Source organism: Saimiri boliviensis, chromosome 17, assembly GCF_048565385.1.
Source record: "Saimiri boliviensis isolate mSaiBol1 chromosome 17, mSaiBol1.pri, whole genome shotgun sequence".
Classification (NCBI taxonomy): domain Eukaryota; kingdom Metazoa; phylum Chordata; class Mammalia; order Primates; family Cebidae; genus Saimiri; species Saimiri boliviensis.
The window spans coordinates 56,692,412-56,713,701 of NC_133465.1; the positions used below are offsets into that span (position 1 = coordinate 56,692,412).

At 42.3% G+C, this 21,290-nt stretch overlaps 1 protein-coding gene across 2 annotated transcripts in view; it reads right to left on the reverse strand.

Moving 5' to 3' along the window:
• PRKCA (protein kinase C alpha) overlaps positions 1-21,290 on the reverse strand; it is a 488,104-nt gene that overhangs the window by 291,028 nt on the left and 175,786 nt on the right. For both annotated transcript variants that reach the window (XM_039476591.2, XM_039476590.2), the window contains exon 3: positions 4,244-4,326. In XM_039476591.2, the coding sequence (XP_039332525.1) occupies positions 4,244-4,326 (83 nt within the window). The remainder of the gene's footprint in view (positions 1-4,243; positions 4,327-21,290) is intronic.

Here is a 21,290-nt window from a genome sequence, read left to right on the forward strand (position 1 = left end):
AAAATTAATTTAAAATTTTTAAAGTTTTACGCTGAAATTCTGAAACCTGACATTTTTTTCACTGGTCTTTCTCACGTCTGCTAGCAGGCATTTTTTTATTTGATCAATTTCTAAAACACTGAAAAGGACCGCACAATTTTACCATCTCAAGATGGTAAAATTAGCCTGCTAGTTTTCTAAACACCTGACCAGAATTTTCAACAAATGCACCAAGGAATAGCCGTCAATGCGCTCCACTGGAAGTGCAACCCAGCCAAGCCACCAACGTGTCGTTTCTCTTCATGGCCAACTGCCTTGAAATATTCAACTGCAAGCGCGCCAGATACTCAAAAAGACAACACGTGACAGCACCCCAGACCAGTTTCGCCTTCGTTGTCTCATCAACAAAATAAGGTTAACCCAGATAACTCCTAAACACCTCTTCTGGCTCAATACTTCTGGAATTGGCAGAAAAATGGTATTGAGAAAAGGATAAGGTAAGAAAATCCTAACATCTCAGCTCCGTTCTATCTTGTGACGCCCTTGTGCTCTTCCAGCTACCTCCCTGGTACAGGACAGTCTGGCCATCTTGTGTCTTCGTAAGATTTGCATACAGATTTGCACAGTAAGTCAAATCATTCTGCACGCAGCCAGTCCACGCATCGCAGGCATGGGCTGCAGAAAGTCGTAGTCATAGGTCTCCTGCTGCAAAGACCAAAAAGCAAATTGCCTCCTTGGAAGAGAGTGAATGCGTGATCTGTTACGAACCAAACAGGCAGGACTGCACTGAATGCTTAATATACCTCTTTCTCTTTCACATTAAAATAAAATTCATCTCATCATCTTCACTTTCAAGGATATTAAATGTAAGACTTGGCAGCTACGGAAAGTCGACACAAGATGAATAGGAGTGGGACATGGCTGGACATCAACTTGCAGGTATGTTTCTGTTACATTTTGCATGGAGGATCTTTTCTAAAGCTTTTTACCTGGCTCCAGACCCTATGAGTAGGATAACCCCATAATAATCAGCCAAACAGGATAAAAATTTCAAGCATGAAAGGAGTTACCAAAAATAATTAATAGGCATCAGCTGACCCATGGTGGGCAGAAACCAAGACTTTCCGTGTAAATAAGATTGTCCTTTACAAACTATATGCTACCCACTTATGTGCAATATCAACAACGTCGAGAATTCATAACACAGGGATCACAGTGTTGGACTATGGCCCTCTTAGGAAATCATTCAGTCAGCACCACACTCCCCTAGTTTTTTTCCCACTTTTCTGGCTACCCCTTCTTGGTTTCCCTACTCTGATCTTCCTCTCCCATGCAACATGTTGGAGTTCCTTAAAGCTCTCCCCTGGGACCTAAACCCTTCTCTCCCCACTCAGTACTCTCTTATCAAAATGATCCACATCCAAGACCTTAAGAAAAATCATAGGAATCTTGATCTTCAGGACATATCCCACTTCTGACTGCCACACTGGACACCCAGTGTCGGACATCTACCGCTGAATGTGTCTACTAATGGTCTGTGTCCCCAAAAATTCATATGCTAAAACTTAACTGCCAATGTGATCGTATTAAGAGGTGGGCCCTTTAGGAGGTGATTCAGCCATGAGGTGGAGCCTTCCTAAATGGTATCACCTCCCTTATAAAAGATGTACAAGGGAAATGCTCATCCCCTTTTCCCCTTTTAGCCCTTCTGCCATGTGAGTACACAGCAAAAAGGTACCATCCAGGAAGCAGAGCCCAGCTTGCGCCAGATACGGAATCTGCTGGCACCTTGATCTTGGACTTCCCAGCCTCTGGAACTGTGAAAATATAAGTCCTATTAATTATAAATTACTCAGTCCACAGTATCTTGTGTTAGCAACTGGCACAGACTAAGAAAATGACCAAAGTAAAACCCACTGATGTGCCCCCATCTCACTCTCCCATATACACACTCTACCTCCAGAGTCCCCAGGACTTTAACATTCCTCTGTTACGTGTTTATGCCAGAAGCCAGGTGGTCATTTTCAACATCTCCATTTCCCTGATGCAACAATGACCAAGAACTGCAGATCTGGCTCCTAAACGTATCTTCAGTGAGTTGAGTCTGTCCATCCCCACTGCGTCCAACTACACCCATCCCCCGTCCCATCGCCCAGAGGGGAGGTACCTCTACACAGTATTCTCCAGCCTTCGCTACTCCCCCATCTCCACCAGTACACCAAGTGCACTTCCTGCCCAATCCATTTCTTACAAGGCAACCAGAGTAACCTTTGTTACACATCATTTTTAGGCTAAAACGTTTCCTGGGCCCCCAATGCTCCCGAGAGTGCTCCCCAAATCCTAAGCCAGATACCCAACTCCCAGCTTTCTGTTTGTTATTGATTAAACTCCTTCCCACATCCTGGCATTCTCATTTGCTCCTCGCCTTTGTCTGAAATAGCCTTTTCCAGGGAGGGCCTTCACATCCAGGCTTCAGGATATGAAGCCTGCCCATCCTTCCTCCCCATGCTTGATGGGGTAGAAATGGGAGGAGAAAGAAAAGAGGAAAGAAGAAAAAAATGGGAAGATGAAGATGAGAATGATGAGCACGGAAGTGAAAGGCTATGATGTGAGGGTTTAGACAACTCCAAACAAGTGCAATGGGACTCGACTTTTTGGAAAAGTTAGTACTTTATATTCTAGCTACTTCTTATCTCTAAAGAGCCCCAAAGGAAGACAATATTCCAGAAGAGACATATGGAAAGCGGCGGGGGTGGAGGATGGGGGAATGACACTAGTTTTGTTTGTAGGCAGGCAAGTCACTCAACATTCATGGACTTGGGCTTCCTTGTCCATGACGGTATAAAACAAGATGACACCTGAATTTCCTCTGGGTCCCATGTCCTGCAGGTCTTTGTGAAACCCGTGGTGGCTCAGAGCCCACAACAGGCACTCTCTCTTGCCTCCAGGAGCATCCTAACCCTATCGTGGCACCTTCCTGTGCACTGGGCATCAAACAGTAACTTCCTTCTTGCTTCTGTTACAACAAAGCAAATCGGAATCCCTCAGAGCCTGCTGCAAAAATGTCACCTTCCACAAAGGGAAGAATTTAGCCCTGCCTGCACGGAGAAAGCTACTTTGAAATCTAAGTTTCCTGATGGGAACAAGCATTCAAGATGGGAATCACTTGAAACACACAACCTGAGTGATTAAACAGATCAGGCAAAGCAATTCAGAACAAAAATGACTACTCTTTTAAGCCTGCCTATTTTTTCATTCAGTTAAAATATTACTTTCCATATAACATCTCAAGTTTCTGTCCACCCAACATATTTTTAGACGGTATTCTCTGTGACTCCTTTGTGGATCCCATTTTTAAATACACAGGAGACGCAACAGAGACTGTCAGAATAAGGACACAAAGAGAGGAAATTATGTGTTCACACATGGGCAACTTCAGAGATCACTGTTCAGTGAAACGGATGCTAAATTATTTCAATCATCAGCAGCATTGATAACATACACCAAAAAGGCAGCAATAATCTCATGGAGTAAACCAGGAGCAGTTTGTTACACTGGCCCAAAGCAATGAAGCCTCTATTGGTTTATTTCACCCTAGAAGTAAAGTAAAGGGTGGCTGGGCCTGCTAGCTCACACCTGTAATCCCAGCACTTTGGGAAGCCAAGATAGGAAGATCACTTGAGGTCAGAAGTTCAAGAACAGCCTGCCAACATGATGAAACCCCATCTCTAATAAAAATACAAAAATTAGCTGGGTGTGGTGGTGCATGCCTGTAGTCCCAGCCGCTAAGGAGGCTGAGGCAGAAGAATTGCTCGAACCTGGAAGGTGGAGGCTGCAGTGAGCTGAAATCGTGCCACTGCACTCCAGCCTGGGCAATAGAGTAAGATTCCATCTCAAGAAAAAATAATAATAATAATAAAGGAAAGAAACTGAAGGGTGATAAATGTGCATTGTAAAATTTGTCAACAACTGCATTGTGTTTATGAAAGGTATTAAGATAAATTTGGTGGATTTAGTCAATGCAGCTGCCCAGAGTGGGACAGTACATGCTAACAAGACATTCTCCTCCAAGAATTTCTCTGAGAAGTAGTCTGAGGCTCAAATGGGCTACAAATCTGTTCATTAGTACAAGCCAAAGTTCTATGAAACTAACCAAGTCTTTCCATTATCAGCATGTGCCAAAACAACAGTTGCACAGGCGTTAAAAAAAACTAAAGCTCAGAAATCCACATTGACATCAAATCACGATTTCCGGACTACTTACATCAGTGTCGGGTCCCTTATCTGCACCCGGACAGGAAAAAGTAACAAATTCATGGCACCTCTTGTGGACCACAAAACAGCAAACTGGTAGAGAGAAGAGAAAACTAAAATTAGAATAGACATGATTTAACATAACGAACTTTGTTTTCCAAACAGAGATACTTGCTGTTAGAAGTCAATTTAATTTCACTACAGACAGAAGCTTATAAACAGCAATCAGAAGGCATTTCATTCGAGAATCAGCGACATTTGGTATTGATTAGACTCATCGATAACAGATGCCCAAGATGCCAGCACTGACAGGGCCACAAAAACTGGCTCTTACTCTCTGAAGTTGAGGGAGAGGAGAGTCAGACTGTAAGACAGTTTCGCAAAGGAGAAACCAGGAATCAAAATTTAAAATACTTTGCACCATCCTAGCCAGGCAGGGTGGTTCACTCCTATAATCCCAGCACTACAGGAGGCCAAGGCAGGTGGATCACCTGAGGTCAGGAGCTGGAGAGCAGCCTGGCCAACATGGTAAAACCCTATCCCCACTAAAAATACAAAAAAAAAAAAAAATTAGCTGTACATGGTGATGGATGCCTGTAATCACCTACTCAGGAGGGTGAGGCAGGAGAATCGCTTGAACCCAGGAGGTGGAGGTTGCAGTGAGCCAAGATTCATGCCACTGCAATCCAGCCTAGGTGACAAGAGTGAAACTCCCTCTCAAAAAATAAAATAAAATACTTTGCACCATCCTATAACAACACACTAACATGCACATATAAATGTATGTAAACATTATATTCTGTGGGTGAAGTAAAATATAAAGAGAATAACTGATCATAAATAATATGGATATCCCTAAATGTGAGTTGCAGGAATTCCTCAGCAGAATTCTGACCTTAATAAACTAATTAAGACACAAATGCAATCTACAGAAAACAGACCAGACCTTTCTGAAATAATAAAAAAAAACCTTAGGAAAAACCCTAACACCTTCTTGTATCTGCCTTTTTGCTGCAGATACTGTCACCAGTTGGAAAAGTTCCCGCAAATTCAGCAAAATCCACTACAGAGTAAATATTTTCAAAGCTTAACATGGGTTTGATAAACAGTCCTGAGGATGAATCAACAAAATAACTATTATAGAAAAATAACCCTAAGAGGTTATTTTTGTTGTTGTTTTGTTTGTTTAAGACAGGGTTTCACTTTGTCACCTAGGCTGGAATGCAGTAGGGTGATCTTGGCTCACGGCAGCCTCAACCTCCCGGGTTCAAGCAATTCCCCTGCCTCAGACCCCCAATTCACTGGGAATACAGGCGAGTTCCACCACAATCTGCTAATTTTTACATTTTTGTGGAGACATGGTTTCTCCATGTTGCCCAGGCTAGTCTCGAACTCCCGAGCTCAAGCAATCCGTCCATCTCAGCCTCCCAAAGTGCAGGGATTATAGGCATGAGCACCTGCATATGGCCCCCTAAGAGGTTTTTATTGATGGTAATAATATAGAGGATGCAAAAAATAAATGACCTAGTTAGTTTCTCCTTGAAAGCTAGAAGTCTGGCTCCAAAAAGGTATCATCTACTACTCTATTATTTGCTGAATAATAACAAGTTAAAAAACAGTATATCGTCAGAAATACTAGGTTAGTCATATGTTTTTTCTGCATGCTATGGTTTGATTGTGTGTCAGTTCCAAAACCCATGTTGAAATTTAGTTGACACAGTGGCAGTTTTGGGAGATGGGACCCCTGAGAGGTAACCGGGTCATGGGGGCTTTGCCCTCAGGGTTGGAATTAATGTCATTATAAAAGGGTGAGTAGAGTCCCCCTTCTGTCTCTTTGTCCTTCTGCCATCTGCCACATGAGAACAAGGTCTTCCTTCCCCTGGAAACATGCAGTAAAAAGGCCCTTGCCTAATGCTGGCACCTGGACTTCCCAGCCTCCAGAACTACGAGAAAACAAATTTCTGTTCTTTATAAATTACCTAGTCTCAGGTATTCTGTTACAGCAGCAAAAACAAACTAAGACACTGCACAAGGAAGGTTAGAACTTCCCAACTTTGTGGCTCACAGGCTATTTTCTCCTCTCACCCATGATAATGCAGTTCCCTGCCCATATGGCAGGAGATAGAGAAGACCACAGAGGCTGAGTCATTTCCGTAGGTGGAAGAGGGTGGCAGGATGGCTCAGAGCTGAAATCCCAAGTGGAGCCAAGAGTACTGAGAGGGCCTTGAGTAGCCAGTCAGAAACTGAGAGCCTTGGAAGTCACTGAAAGGTTCTGAACCAAGAGTAACAGAGGACAAAAAGCAATGCTTTAGAAGCGCAAATGGTGGTAATAGGAAGAATTTAACAGAATAGATTGAGGCCTATAATGCCCAGTTAGAAGCCTCTGGCATAGTCTAGGTATAAAAGTAATTATCCATCATTATGCAGGCTGCTAAGAAATGGAAGTAACAGGGGCCAGGGAAATTACAGAATGATGAGACTTGCTGACTGACCACACAGCACCATTCACTGAGCATCCTACCATGTGCCAGGTTGCTGCTGCTGTGCTGGGTCCCTTCACATGCATTCTAAATTGAATCCTCACAACAGTACTCCTTAATATACTGTAATCTCTTTCTCTTTCTCTCTCTCTCTCTCTCTCTCTCTCTCTCTCTCTCTCTCTCTCTCTCTCTTTTACCCTGAGACATAGTCTTGCTCTGTCACCTAGAACTGGAGTGCAATGGTGCGATCTCGGCTCACTGCAACCTAAACCTCCCAGGTTCAAGCAATTCTCCTGCCTCAGCCTCCCGAGTAGCTGGGATTATAGGCACGTACCACCATGCCTGGCTAATTTTTGTATTTTTAGTAGAGATGGGGTTTCACCATGTTGGCCAGGCTGGTCTCGAACTCCTGACCAAGTGATCCACCTGCCTAAGTCTCCCAAAGTGATGGGATTATAGGTGTGAGACACCGCATCTGGCCTGCTGTGTGTGTGTGTATGTGTGTGTGTGTGTGTATGATAGGAAAATGGTGCCCAGACCCCTCGCATCCAGCTGTACAACAGTAAAGTGAATGCTTGTGAATGGGAGACAGGAAGGGACGCAGGGAAGACCAGCAAATGGATAGAGGAATGAACCAACAAACAAATGAAGGTCTTTCCCAAGGTAATTCACCATGCGATGGAGCCAGGATTCACACTAAGCATTGCTTGACACCACAGTCCCCTCTCCTTTCACCATGTCATATCCACTGGCAGGATTTCTGGAGCAGAAAGGGAATAGAGCTGATGCCAAAATTGTTTACATGGGTAACAGGAAAATGAGTACATGACAAAATAGACACACACACAAATATACCTACATAGATATACACATACACACATATGTAAAAACCCAGAGGATAAAGATGTGGGTATATTAGAGAAACAGAATCATAGATAATTATTTTTAAAGAGTTTTCTTTTAAGATAATTATAATATAATATGATTGTAAAAATACACATTTTAAAGGTATTCGTGATGCCATGTTACTGTAAAAATATAGTTTTTCAAAAAGGAAATGGATGCCTGGCCTTGAGCAGACAAAGAGCCAGTTATACAAACAGGAACCACCCACAGAAAGGTGACAGGTGGAGATCTCTTAAAGCGAGCATCCCTTTAGAGGGGGAGGCGACCTGACTGAGGGATCCTGCTGGCTGCGGAGCACACTAGCCACACCTGTCGGCCGGCCATGCACAGTCAGGGGCAGGAGGAGATAAGTGTGAAGTGGAGAAAAGAGCCCTCTTGGCTGCCTGGGCAGCACAGAAACACTCAAAGGGCAGTGCTTAGCTCCTACAAGCCCTGAGAGGAGTGGCCTTCCCACTGTGTTTCTGCTAAAAGCATCTTGATTGCAAAACTCTCCAAGGATGGATAATAAAGCCACACCGTGATGGTGCAAATTAATCTGATCTGCTCTCTCTCCCCAGGCACAGACTCATCTTTCATCCACTGGAATTAGGAAGATAAATTACCACAGGAAAAAGGTTACAGGACCATTATTTCCTCATCATGGTTTATTACAGATACAGTGTTTTGGGAAGAAACTAAGCATTCCCATTCCCTATTTAATCGTTCAAACATTTAGGCCTGTCATCTCTTTAAAAAAAAAAAATAACACCTCCACATTCAGATGAACACTGTTAAGAAAATTCACACTTATCAAATCCCATAGAAGAATAGTTTGCTTTTTGTATCTGTTCTTTCTGTCTACAATTGACAGGTCAATGCAATTATTTATCTCCAGCTGGAAGTATTTCTATTGCACACCTCAAAAAATCTCTTATGTCAAAGTGTATCCTAAAAAGACCCAGGCCCTCATTATCCAGCAAAATTTGCAGAGGCAGCAAAAAGCCTTATCTATCGCAAAATGATTCCCTCCCAACCTGCCTTAACTATCCCCTCCCCACCTTCCTTAAATGAAAGCTTCCCATCTTAAGGACTGGATTCACCCTATGAGAGGCAGAGAGAAGGGCTGTGTGTTTGAGACAGTCACTCATAGATTTGTTATCTGAGGGTTAAAGACCCCTCTAAGCTATTGAAAGACTCAAAATTCAGAATGGATGATCTCCAATGAAAGAAGAAACAGAATGTGCCCAATCCTGGGTTACTAAGTAGAGAAGGCCCAGATGCCCCCTCTCCTCCCTAATACCCCCACCTGCCATGAGGGTTAACAGGGAAGAGGAGCTTGGAGGTTGGCTGATGCTGGCTGGATGCAGCATGTGCCTGGGAAAGACTGCCCCAGAAAATTGAGCAACAGCCAGAGGTTCCAAAAATCACAGATGGCTGGCCTTGACCTTTGGGTTCAAGTTTCAAACTAAGTTGGGTAATGCATATTTTGTAAAATAATCTAATGAAGACATTTGAGAAGTCTTGCTAGTGTTGTTGAAAGAGGAAAAAACTGGCTCAGTAAAACAAAAGGATGTGCTGGGTTTACCTAGAGACAGACGGTATCGGCTTTCCCCCGGCTAAAAATCAGGAGCTATAGTTTTTGGTCTTTTTTTAATATTTGGAACTCTAAAGGAATTCATCTCACCATGGTTTGTGAAGCAAAGGAAATTGGAGACAAGGGTAGTAACTGGTACCTGTTACATAGCAAACCTTCCATAAACATCTGCCTGACCTTGGCAGGAAGACAACTTAAAGACAGTCTCTCAGCTGGAAGGAAGTGAAGATGTATCATAGATTCTACCTGACGACTGTCCTGAGGCCACTCTTGGCCCTTCAACAAGTCTTCGCTCGAGCAAACATACGCCATCCAAAAAAGACTCACTCAAAGATGGAGCCTTATCTTCAAAGACTATGGGTCGCCTCTGGTTATATAACCCAATGAGAGATTTTTAAACAGGAAGCTATCCTACGGCTTCCAGTCACAAAGTAAATCTTCATTCAATTACTTTCTAAGCACAAAATCACTTTTCTCTAATCCTCTACATGATATGCATATGCTCCCCAGCAGTGACGGATGACACGTGAGATGCACAAATCACACTGAGCTAATGACGTGGTGGGACAAAAAAATTAAATAAAGACCACAGACTTAACCAATAACGGATCTTGACGTTACCTGCCTTCAAAACTGAGAACGCCCAAAACAGTGATCTGTATTAATTGCTAATCTTGCTTATGGAAGTAAACTAAACGGAAATTAAGGAGAGCTTTCACTGCTTGTCAGAAGTACATTTCAGAAACAGAGTAAGTAACAGTCACCTATGTTTAGCTCCATATGGCCAGGTGCAGTGACTCACGCCTATAATCGCAGCACTTTGGGAGGCTGAGGTGGGCAGATCACTTGAAGTCAGAAGTTAGAGACCACCCTGGCCAATGTGGTGAAAACCCATCTCTACTGAAAACACAAAAATTAGCCAGGCTCAGTGGCCTGTGCCTATAATCCCAGATACTTGGGAGGCTGAGGCAGGAGAATCACTTGAATCTGGGAGGCAGAGGTTGCAGTGAACCAAGATCACACTACTGCACTCCAGTCCAGCCTGGGTGACAGAGCAAGACTCCCTCTTTAAAAAAAAAAAAAAAAAAATTATAAAAATTTTGGGAAAAACAGAGGTGTATTTTGACGCTGCCATGTTGAGAACAGTGGTTCTCAATTGTGCTCATGAGCTTAAAGAGAACAAAAACCAGCCAAGTGTGTGCTGAAGCCGAATGCTCAGTGTGAAGAAAACAGCACTCCCCCTGACGCTGCTCCCCCCACTAATCTAAATAATTTAGCGACAAGGAGTCTTGGCCCATTAGCTGTACACAGGGACCTGAGAGTGCCTTGTTACTGTGTCAAAAGTCATCCTGTGGATGGATGAGCTGGGGCTCTCAACCCTGGACAATGTTTCCTAGAGTGATCTTGAGCAAATGGTAAGTCCAGAGACTTTTTCCATACTCCATTCATGGAGAGAGGTTTACAGAAAAAAAAAAAAAAAAAAAGAAACTGACAAAGTGATGCCACAGATACAGGAATCAGCTGCAGCACAGTGCTGGCTAGCCATCAAGGCAAACTCCTCCAGAGACGTGAAACCAACATGAATCACACACACACACACACACACCAGCCATGGTTCCAAGCTGAGGGAAAATTCCAGTTAAAAGTAATCCATCACCACTTCATATCCATTAAAACGGCTATTAGTTAAAAAAGAAAAAAATGGGGCCGGGCACAATGGCTCATGCCTATAATCCCAGCATTTTGGGAGGCTGAGATGGGCAGATCACTTGAAGTCAGGAGTTTGAGACCAGCCTGGTCAACATGGAGAAACCCCGTCTCTACTAAAAATACAAAAATTAGCCAGGCATGCTAGCACACGCCTATTATCCCAGCTACTCGGGAGGCTGAGGCAGGAGAATCACTTGAACCAGAGAGGCAGAGGTTGCAGTGAGCTGAGATAGGTGCCACTACACTCCAGCCTGGGCAACAGAGAAGATTCCATCTCAAAAGAAAAAGAAAAGAAAAAAGTAAAGAAAATAATGGATCAAATGACAAGTGTTGGCAAGGGTACACAGAAACTGGAGCCCATGTCCATTGCTGCTGGGAATGTAAAATGTTATAGTCGCTGAGGAATCAGTTTGTTGGTTCTTTCCAAAATTAAACATAAAATTACCAAATGACCCAGCAATTCCACTCCTAGACATAGACCCAAAAGAATCAAAAGCAAGGACCCAAACAGGTATCTGCACACCAGTGTCCACTGCAGCATTATTCATGATAGTCAGACATTAAGAAACAACCCAAATATCCATCAATGAAGAACAAAGAAAATGTGGTATACACATACAATGAAATATTACTCAACCTTAAAAAATGAAACACTGACCCACGTTACATCATCCATGACCCTTGAGAGTGTTATGCTAAGTGAAATAAGCCAGACACAAAAGGGCAAATATTGTATGGTTCCACTTATATGAGGTACCTAGCATAGGCAAATGTATAGACACACAAATTAGAATAGAGGTGATCAGTTTTGGGCCAGGGGGAGAATAGAGAGTTAGAGATTAACAGGTATAGAGTTTGTGTGAAATGATAAAAGTGAGTTCTGGAAATGGAGGGTAGTGATGGTTGCATAACACTGGAAATGTACTTAATGCCACTGACTAGTACATTTAAAATGGTAAATCTTATACATAACCTACAATAAAAAATTTTACAGTAATCAACCCAGAGCAATATTTATGGAACTATAAATAAGAGGCATAGGAAGAGGCAGTAAGAGCCTTGTGTTAGACTTTTTACGATTACTTATGTTCACACTTGAGTTCATTATGATAAGAGCGAGCTCAGGCACGGCGGATCACACCTGTAACCCCAGCACTCTGGGAGGCCAAGGTGGGTAGATCATGAGGTCAGGAGTCTGAGACCAGTCTGGCCAACATAGTGAAACCCCATCTCTAGTAAAAACACAAAAAGTTAGCCAGGTGTGGTGGTGTGCACCTGTAAGCCCAGCTACTCAGGAGGCTAAGGCAGGAGAATCCTGTGAACCCGGGAGGCAGAGGTTGCAGTGAGCCAGGATCATGCCATTGCATTACAGCATGGGCGACAGTGTGAGACTCTGTCCCAAAAAAAGAAACGAAAGAAAAAGAGAAAGAGAGAAAGAAAGAAAGATTTTTTTAAAAAATAAAAAAAATGAAAGAAAAAAAGAAGGGAAGGGGAGGGGAGGGGAAGGGAGGGCAGGGGAAGGGAAGGAAGGGGAGAGGTGGGGAGGGAAAAGCAAAGAAGGAAAAAGAAAAGAGTATTTGGACTATGTGTGGTGGCTCACACCTGTAATCCTAGCACTTTGGGAGGCCCAGACGGACAGATCACTTGAGGTCAAGAGTTTGAGACCAGTCTGGCCAATATGGTAAAACCCTCCCTGTTTCTACTAAAATTTCAAAACTTAGCTGGGTGTGGTGGTGCATGCCTGTAATCACAGCTACTTGGGTGGCTGAGGCAGGAGGACGGATTGAACCCGGGAGGTGGAAGTTGCAGTGAGCTGAGATCACACACTGTCACTCCAGCCTGGGTGACAGTGAGACCCTGTCTCAACAAAAAAAGAAAAAAGAAAAAAAAATGGAAAGAAGGAGAGAGAGAAAAGGAAAGGAAAATAAAGATAAAGGAAGTATTTGCTTCCAATCTACAAAATTCTAAATACAATCAGTGCTGGCATAAAGTGGAGAAGTGGGGGTCGGGGAGAATTCAGACTTCAGAGCAAAGGACTCACATCATCTTTGAGGACTGGAGATGTGTTCCTTGCACCCTCCCTGCTGGCTTGCACACATAATTGTCAATAATGATGGTGAAAGCCAGGCCCCTCAGGCTGCAGGCTTGACTTTCCTGCCAAACTACTGAGACATTTTGTCACTTAATCTAGATGTAAAATGGGACCATCCCTATGTACACCTAACATGGATTGCTATATTCATATATGTGTATATGCACCGCTCAGGGTCATTTTCCATTTCTCCTTCAAAAAATAATTTCCTTTCCTTTCACCCTCAAGTCCACGTCATTTCAAATTCAGGTCACAGTCATGTAAAATGGAACACAGGCACAGAAATTCCCTATTATCCAAAATTAATGAAGAAAAGCCGTTATGCAACAAATTCTGAATTCTGGAAAGAGCCTACTAAATATAATAGTTAGACTTTGTATAGAATAGAAGGCTGGTAGCTGAGCTTCCTTGAGTTCTTTTTTTAAATACATAAATGGTTGCCATCATGTGCGATGGTTTTAATTAAATTTTGCTTAGCTGGAAGGAATTAATGAAAGGCATCGTCACAGTAGAATACGCCTTCCAACGAAATGAAAATCTCTAAGGCAAGTCAACTCCTTTCAGCTTCGTAGGGAAAGTAATGAAAAAGTTAGCTTATATTATATCTGTGTGTTAAAAGAAAATTATTGTTTTCAGATTTGTAACAATGAGAAGTCTCCTGGGATACATGGTAAAAGTTGTATGAAAGCAAACCAAATAAACACACTCTATCACATATTTATAAAGAATGTCATTCTTCAGACAGCACATTATTCTGCTTTTAACCAACTGTGCACATGCTCCCAATGAACTCTTTCAAAAATCCCAGTATTCCCATTTCTAAGCAGGCAAGCCTCTTAGCTCCCCCTTCTTTAGAAGATTCATCTTATAATTCTTTCCTTGCCTTCTTTTTCTCTAATTTCAGCAAAGATGAGTGAGCACCTTGTGTGCATTCTTCCCTGGTTGAACCTGATATATACTTTGAAGACAGGGCTGTAAGATTGAATGTGGGATGTGAAGGAAAGAAGAGTCAAAAATGGCCCCCAGCTTCCGGCCAGAGCAACTGAGTAAAAGGTGTTACCATTCTACAGCTAAGAGGTGAGCCTTATGATGAAACTGCGAGTACAGAAGACTCAGGAGAAATAAAGAAACCAGCAAGGCTATCATCTTCAAACTTCTCAGTCACATAAACCATTAAACACCCTTTAAAAATGCCATTTTCTTCATTTATACACCATATAATTTAATACACTTGAATCCACAAAGTTATATCATACATGCTTTTATTGCTCATGCCAGTTTGAATAATTTTTCTGTACTTTGCACAGAAAGAATTCTAAATACTAACGGAGAAGTGGTAGGGTGCAGAAAATGAACGGAGAAGACCAAGGAGCAAGGAAGAATTAAGTTAGACTTGGGGACTTGCAACCTGAATATTACACAAGCTGAAAGAAGAAACTACTCTTCATGTTGTTTAAACAGGGGTTTTATGCACTGGTCTGGACAACAGTTTTGGGTAAGACCTCAAAAACACAGACAACAAAAGCAAAAATAGACAAATGGGATTACATCGAGCTAAGAAGCTTCTGTGCAGCAAAGAAAAGGAAGTGAAGAAATAATCTACAGAATTGGAAAAACTATTCTCAAATGCTTCATTCCACAATTTTTAAATGGGCAAAAGATCTGAATAGACATTTCTCAAAACAAATGGCCAACAGGTAGAAGGGAAAAAGTTCACCATCACTTAATATGGAGGAAATGGAAATGAAAATCACAGTAACGTCTCACCACAGTTAAAATGGCTATTATCAAAAGGACAGAAAAGCACAGATGCTGGGGAGGTTGCAGAGAAAGGGGAATGCTGGTAGGAATGTGAAATCACAGAGCCACTACAGAAAGCACTATGGACGTTCTCAAAACAACTCACCACGGAGCTACCATATGATCCACCAATCCCACTGCTGGTATGTATCGGAAAGAAAGGAAATCAGTCTATCCAACAGACATCCGTAACCCTCTGTTTGCTGCAGCACCGTTCACGACAGCCAAGATACAGAATCAACCTAAACACCCATCAACAGATGAATGGATAAAGAAGATGTAGTATGTCTACAAAATAGAGTATTATTCCACCATAAAAAAGAATGAAATCCTATCATTTGCAGCAACATGAACAGAACTGGAGGTTATTATGTTACATGGCAGCAGCCAGGCACAGGAAGACAAACACCATATGCTCTCACTCATACGTGGGACCTAAAAAAGTGGATCTCACAGAGGTGAAGAGTGGAATGGTGGCTGCTTCCACCAGAGGCTGGAAAGAAAAAAGAGGAGAAAGGGATGAAGACCAGTTAGTTAACAGGTACAAAAACGCTGTGAGAAGGAATAAGTTCTAGTAATTGATAGCGCAGCAGGGAAATTATACTTAATAACTTACTGTATATTTCAAAATAGCTAGAAGATTTATAATGTTCCCAATGCAAAAGATAAATGTTTGACATGATGTATATTCCCGTTGCTCTGAATTTATCACTACACATTGTTTGTAGATATATAATAGTTGTACATATTTTGGGGGTGCACCTGATATTTTGATACCTGTGCACATGCTTCTAATGAACACTTTGGATGGTATATTGAAAGCTGTGTGTATCAAAATATCATCAAGCTGTACCCTCAAAATATGTACAACTATTATATATCAATAAAAAATAATGAAACAATAAACAGGAGTTTCCATTTGAGACAAGTTAAGTATAACATACTGCTAGGTCACCTAGATAGATGTGTCAGGCAAGCAGGTGGAATTTCAAGGTGAGAGGCCAAAAGACAACAGAGGACCATAGACCAAGCTCTCAGAGGTGTCTACATGGAGAGGGAGAACAGCAAGGCGAGCCCTGGAAACAACCAAGTTTTGTGGTTGATGGTGGCAAGGACGGGGCTGTGTGAGGCATGGGAAGAGAGTCAGGAGAGAGCAGGGGGCTAGAGATGTTTGAGGGAAGAAAAATCTCAAGAACAGTCAGGCAATCACCAGAATAAAGAATTCCTTCCAGAGCCAAGGAGGAAATATGAGAATGGTGATGGGATGTGATCATTCGTCACCCACGACGGCCCAGAAGCCACACACTCAGAAGAATGCAGATGATGACACTGACCGTTGCCAACAGATACACAGTCTCCCTTCTTTTACTGATTTCAACTCATTCCCATATTCAACCCAGAACTGCAATGAAATAGATTTTTCTGATACCGACTAAGAATATACATTAATGAAATCTTGAGTACCTGCAGTATGGAAGGGTATCTGCTTTATGGAACCAAACAAAACCTCTTAAAGTAGGTGAAAATGTTTAAAGAGAAACTCAAAAGTTTGCTTTTTAAAGCTCAGATCAAGCAGTGTTTGGGTTCTGATTTCAGAATCATCTGATTAACGCAACTTTCCTTTAATCTCATAAGGGCATAAAGCCTTCATCACTCTGTAATACGAGCTTCATGTCTGCACACCCACAATCCAGTGTGCATGTTAGGTTTCCTCATTTTGATCCTAAAAAATAATCATTGCAACATGTTCTACGCAAGGGTTTATCATGACTGTAATACCAAACTTCTCTCTGCAGTATTTTTAAGGCTCTTATTCTTCAGTCTGAAATTACTTAAAGTGAGGTTTGAGAGACAGTGGTAAGGAGTTGAGGAGGCTGGACCGGGCATTAGGACTGCATGTTCTGCCTGCTCTCTCTTGCCTTCAGTCCTAGGACTCCTCCAGTCTAGTGGAACAGGACTTGTTTCTCCTGCTTCAACGTCTCTCAGGTCCATGTGCGTGTAGGTCTGCCTGCAGTACGGACATCTGACACTGCAGTCTCTTTCTTCAGTAAAATGTGTATCACTTTAAGTTTCACAGCAACCCAAATCTTCTCTCAAATGGCAGGCAAAACAAAGTGTGGCTCCAGAATTCCCAGAGGATGGACGGTAATCAAAAACACTCAGAACTCAGGCTTCGCTTCCCAGTTAATGCAAATGAGGAATGAGCTCTCACGCCAAGGATGAAATCTCTCCACCTCGCTAAGGGCATAAGCACTTAGCACATGAGGACAGTCCTGTTTCTTGGTAGGGTTGTAGAAATGCTACACAGGATTTAAATGTCTGAGAAAATATCCTAAAGAAGCAATGTACCTTTCAGGGTCTTTTTTTCTTTCCTCTAGAGCTAAATGTGTATTTTTCTGAGTGTGTCTCTGCATCTTTCTATGCAAGCTTTTGGGGGAGCATTGTTCAATCTTTTAATTGTTCAATTATTCAGCAAATGTTTACTGATGTACACTTACTATACACCAATTCCCTATAAGGTTTTTCTTAGTGTGTCTCTATTTTTCTACGCCAATTCCCTATAAGGTACGAAGTTCACTGGGAGACCAAGACACAGTTTCTCACCTTGAGGAGCTCAGAGTTCCCTTAGGGAGGGAAACGTGTAAAGAAGCTGGTATCTCTCACATCCTCTCTTTTCCTATCCCCACCCATCCCACTCCTCCTTTATCTTCTGCATTTCTTTCTTTAAATTCATTACAATGTAAAAGCCAACATGTATCTCCTAATACTTATCATTAAGTCATTTTACCTTTCTCCTCCTTAATTTCAATAGCGAGAAAGTATAACATTATATTTCTCTAATGACTCCAGCAAATATATATGCATATATATATATAATATAAAGACTCCAGCAAAAAAAAAAAAAAATATATATATATATATATATATATATATATATATATATGGCGAGAAGATGGACGAAACAAGATTGGTAATAGCTGACAATTATTAAAGCTACAAGAAGAGCATATGGTTTTTTATCATACTATTCTCTCTGCTTTTGCAGATATATGAAAATGTACATAATAAAAAGCTGAAACATAAATAAATATATTAGTTAGATTAGATTTTACAAATGTGGTCAAACTTTTTCTCCATTTGTTGAAGGATATCAGGAAATTATTCAATCAGTATGGACAAAGATCTGGTCAGAAAAAAAGAGAGAAGAAATCTGGGAAATAAGTTACTTTTATACGACATATGTCAAAAACAATCCCCAAAGTTTTTTCATATAATTTAGACTCCGACAACAATTGCCTTTCTCAATGGTCTGTGAGAATACACTCCGTGCAATTTACTATTATTTCTACCCATCTCTCCTACCCAGAATTGCCAAATAAAAATGTCACTTGATTATTTCAGATATTAACTCTACTGTTATGGGTTGAACTGTGATATGGTTTGGCTGTGTCCCCACCCAAATCTCATCTGGAATTGTAGCTCCCATAATTCCCATGTGCTGTGGGAGGAGCCCAGTAGGAGATAACTGAATCATGGGGGTGCTTTCCCCCATACTGTTCTCATGGTAGTAAATAAGTCTCATGAGATCTGATGGTTTTATAAGGGGTTTCACCTTTTGCTTGGCTCTTATTCTCTCTCTTGCCTGCCGCCATGTAAGATGTGCCTTTCGCCTTCCACCATGATTGTCAGGTCTCCCCAGCCATGCAGAACTGTGAGTCCATTAAACTTCCTTTTCTTTATAAATTATCCAGTTTTGAGAATGCCTTAGCAGCATAAAAACAAATACAAACTATCCCCACAAAATTCATGTTGATGTCCTAACTTGTAGTACTTCAGAACGTGATCTTATTAGGAAAAAGGCCTGATGCAGATATGATTAGTTAAGATGGAGTCATACTGGCATAAGGTAAGGCCTCTAATCCAATATGACTGGCATCCTTACAAAAAAGGGAAATCTGGACATGAACACACCCTGGGAGAGCTTACAGGAAGATGGAGGAAGAGACTGGGGTGACCCTTCTACAAACCAAGGAATGCCAAAGACTGCCGGGAAACCAAGAGAAGCCAGGGTGAGTTATGGAACAAATTCTCTCTTGCAGCTCTAAGAAGGAACCCACCCTACCAGCACCGAGCCTCCGGAACTGAGGCAACACACTTGACATTTTAAGCTGCCAAGTTTGTGGTAATTTGTTATGACAGCCCTAACAAACGAATAAATGCACCAAGGTGGTTTTTAGAAAGCATATGATTCCGTAAGTGAAAATTAAGTACTATGAACAAGAGCAAGTAGTTCGGGATACAGGACATTCTTCCCCGACATCTCCACAGGACAGCACGTCTGTGTCTGTTAAAAATACTGAGGACAAAGCAGCAACAAGCTATTAGCAAACCAATGAATTAGGGTCCTGTGAACACTTCCATGGGGAAAAAGAAGGGCACACAAAGATTACAGGTGAGTAGAAGTGAAAAAGTTATTTAAACCTAAATCACAATTAGAAAACAGAAGTTGCCACATTCAGAAACATCTGGGGCATCAGTGAAGTCTCATTTGCTCCTGATTACAAATGAGTTTAATACAGTCAGAACTCTTAAGAGATTAAATATATTAGTTTAATCCAAAGTCCAATTGAAAATCACTGCCTTTGTGTATGTGTGTTCTGCTTAATACACCAGCCAGTACCTGCTGCTGTAACTATACAATGACTATATATAAATGATGTTTGCTGGTTGTTGAAAGCACTTTCTTGGTCGTTAGTGGTGAGATAAGAATATGGGTTCCCACATAAATAATGTACAGCCACCCAGAAAATGAACACTTGGAATCTTCAGGGGACCTCACAGCCAGTGAAGTAACTAACCTGTGGCATTCCCCTTTGTGAAGAACATTACCAATTTAAAGGGTAGTAAATATCACTGAGAGTCCGAGAATGAACTTCAGAAAGAACCCACTGAAATGCGTTTAAAGCTGTGATCCCTGGAGGGTTCTGGGTGGGCGCTCGGAGGGTGAGGAGTAATCTAACGATTCCTCCTCATCTCTGTCCTTCTCTCTTTGGGTTCTAAGCTACAGTTTTACTCTGAAGTCAGTGATTTCATGGCCTAAGTTTTGTGAAGAGCCATCATCCTTAGCACATATTTGTTTATTAAATAAGCCTGTTGATTGCAAACTCAAGGGCAAGGCCTTCTAAGACCCACATCTATCCTTACGGTCTTTGCAATTACATAGTGTATACCCAATCCACCTTTTTTTTTTTTTTTTTTTTTTTTTTTGAGTCTCACTCCATTGCCTAGGCTGGTACAATCTCGACTCACGCAACCTCCACCCCGCTGTGTTTAAGCGATTCTCCTGCCTCAGCTTCCCGAGTAGCTGGCCTTACAAGCATGTGCCACCATGCCAAGCTAATTTTTATATTTTTAGTAGAGGTGGGGTTTCACTATATTGGCCAGGCTGGTCTTAAACTCCTGACCTTGTAACCTGCCTGCCTCAGCTCCCCAAAGTGCTGGGATTGCAGGTGTGAGTTCTTCGCCCGGACCCGATCCACTTTCAAAATAGAGTCGTATGTTTGTCCATCGGTCACTCCTTCTACAGACACACACAAAGCTCCTGGTCAAAGGCCAGAAAGCCTGGCAGGCCTGGGAGGACTGTGTGAAGCCCAGTCCTTTCAGGCATCTGCCTAGAAGAGACGGTGGAGACCTCGAATGTGATTTCAAAAAAGATGGTGTGGGGAGAACCAGAATTCCTCGCTCCCAGTACTGGAGGGGTGACAAGAGGAGTCAGCCAAACCATAGAGACAGGCCAAGGAGGGAGGCGAGCGGTGAGCAGGAGCCCCGACCTCCAACAGGAGAATGTTTCAGGAAGGAAGACGTTTTCAATAAGTCACTCTTACACGAAATCAGGAAGGAGCTGACTGGGGCAAGTCTATGAGGTCTGGGACTGAAGAGTCATTGTCATATACAGGGGTTGGCAGGAATGGAGGCAAGAAAGTAACAGAAACAGTGGGTAGGGAACACTGGCTCATTTACCTTCTGGTCAACAAACACTTACCGAGCAATAGCTACATCCCAGATATGGTGCTGGGCCCTGGGGGTTATAAAGATCAAGTGCGCTCAGGGCCCTCCCAGAGCTTTGAGTCTAGTTTGGAAAAGAGTCACTAAGAGAGCATTTCAGGGTCCTACAAGGGTAGGACCATCTTGCCAATGTAAGCTGTGAGCACCCAGGGAAGAACCCTCAGCCCAGCCCTGAGTTCAGGGAAAACCTGTGGCAGAAATGACGCTGGTGCTGAGAGTGGAAAAGGACAACAGGTTCGGAGACTTCCCACCAAGATGGGCAGCCACCTGGCAGCGTTCTGCAGTAACACCTAGGTAAAATTATGGAAAGAGGCTTGGGCCACCACATGCAAACTACGAAGACGGAATAGGTCAAAAAAAAAAAAAAAAAGCAAGCACTGTGGGGAAGGAATGCAATTCATACTGACCAAGAAAATGTCACCTTCCGCCA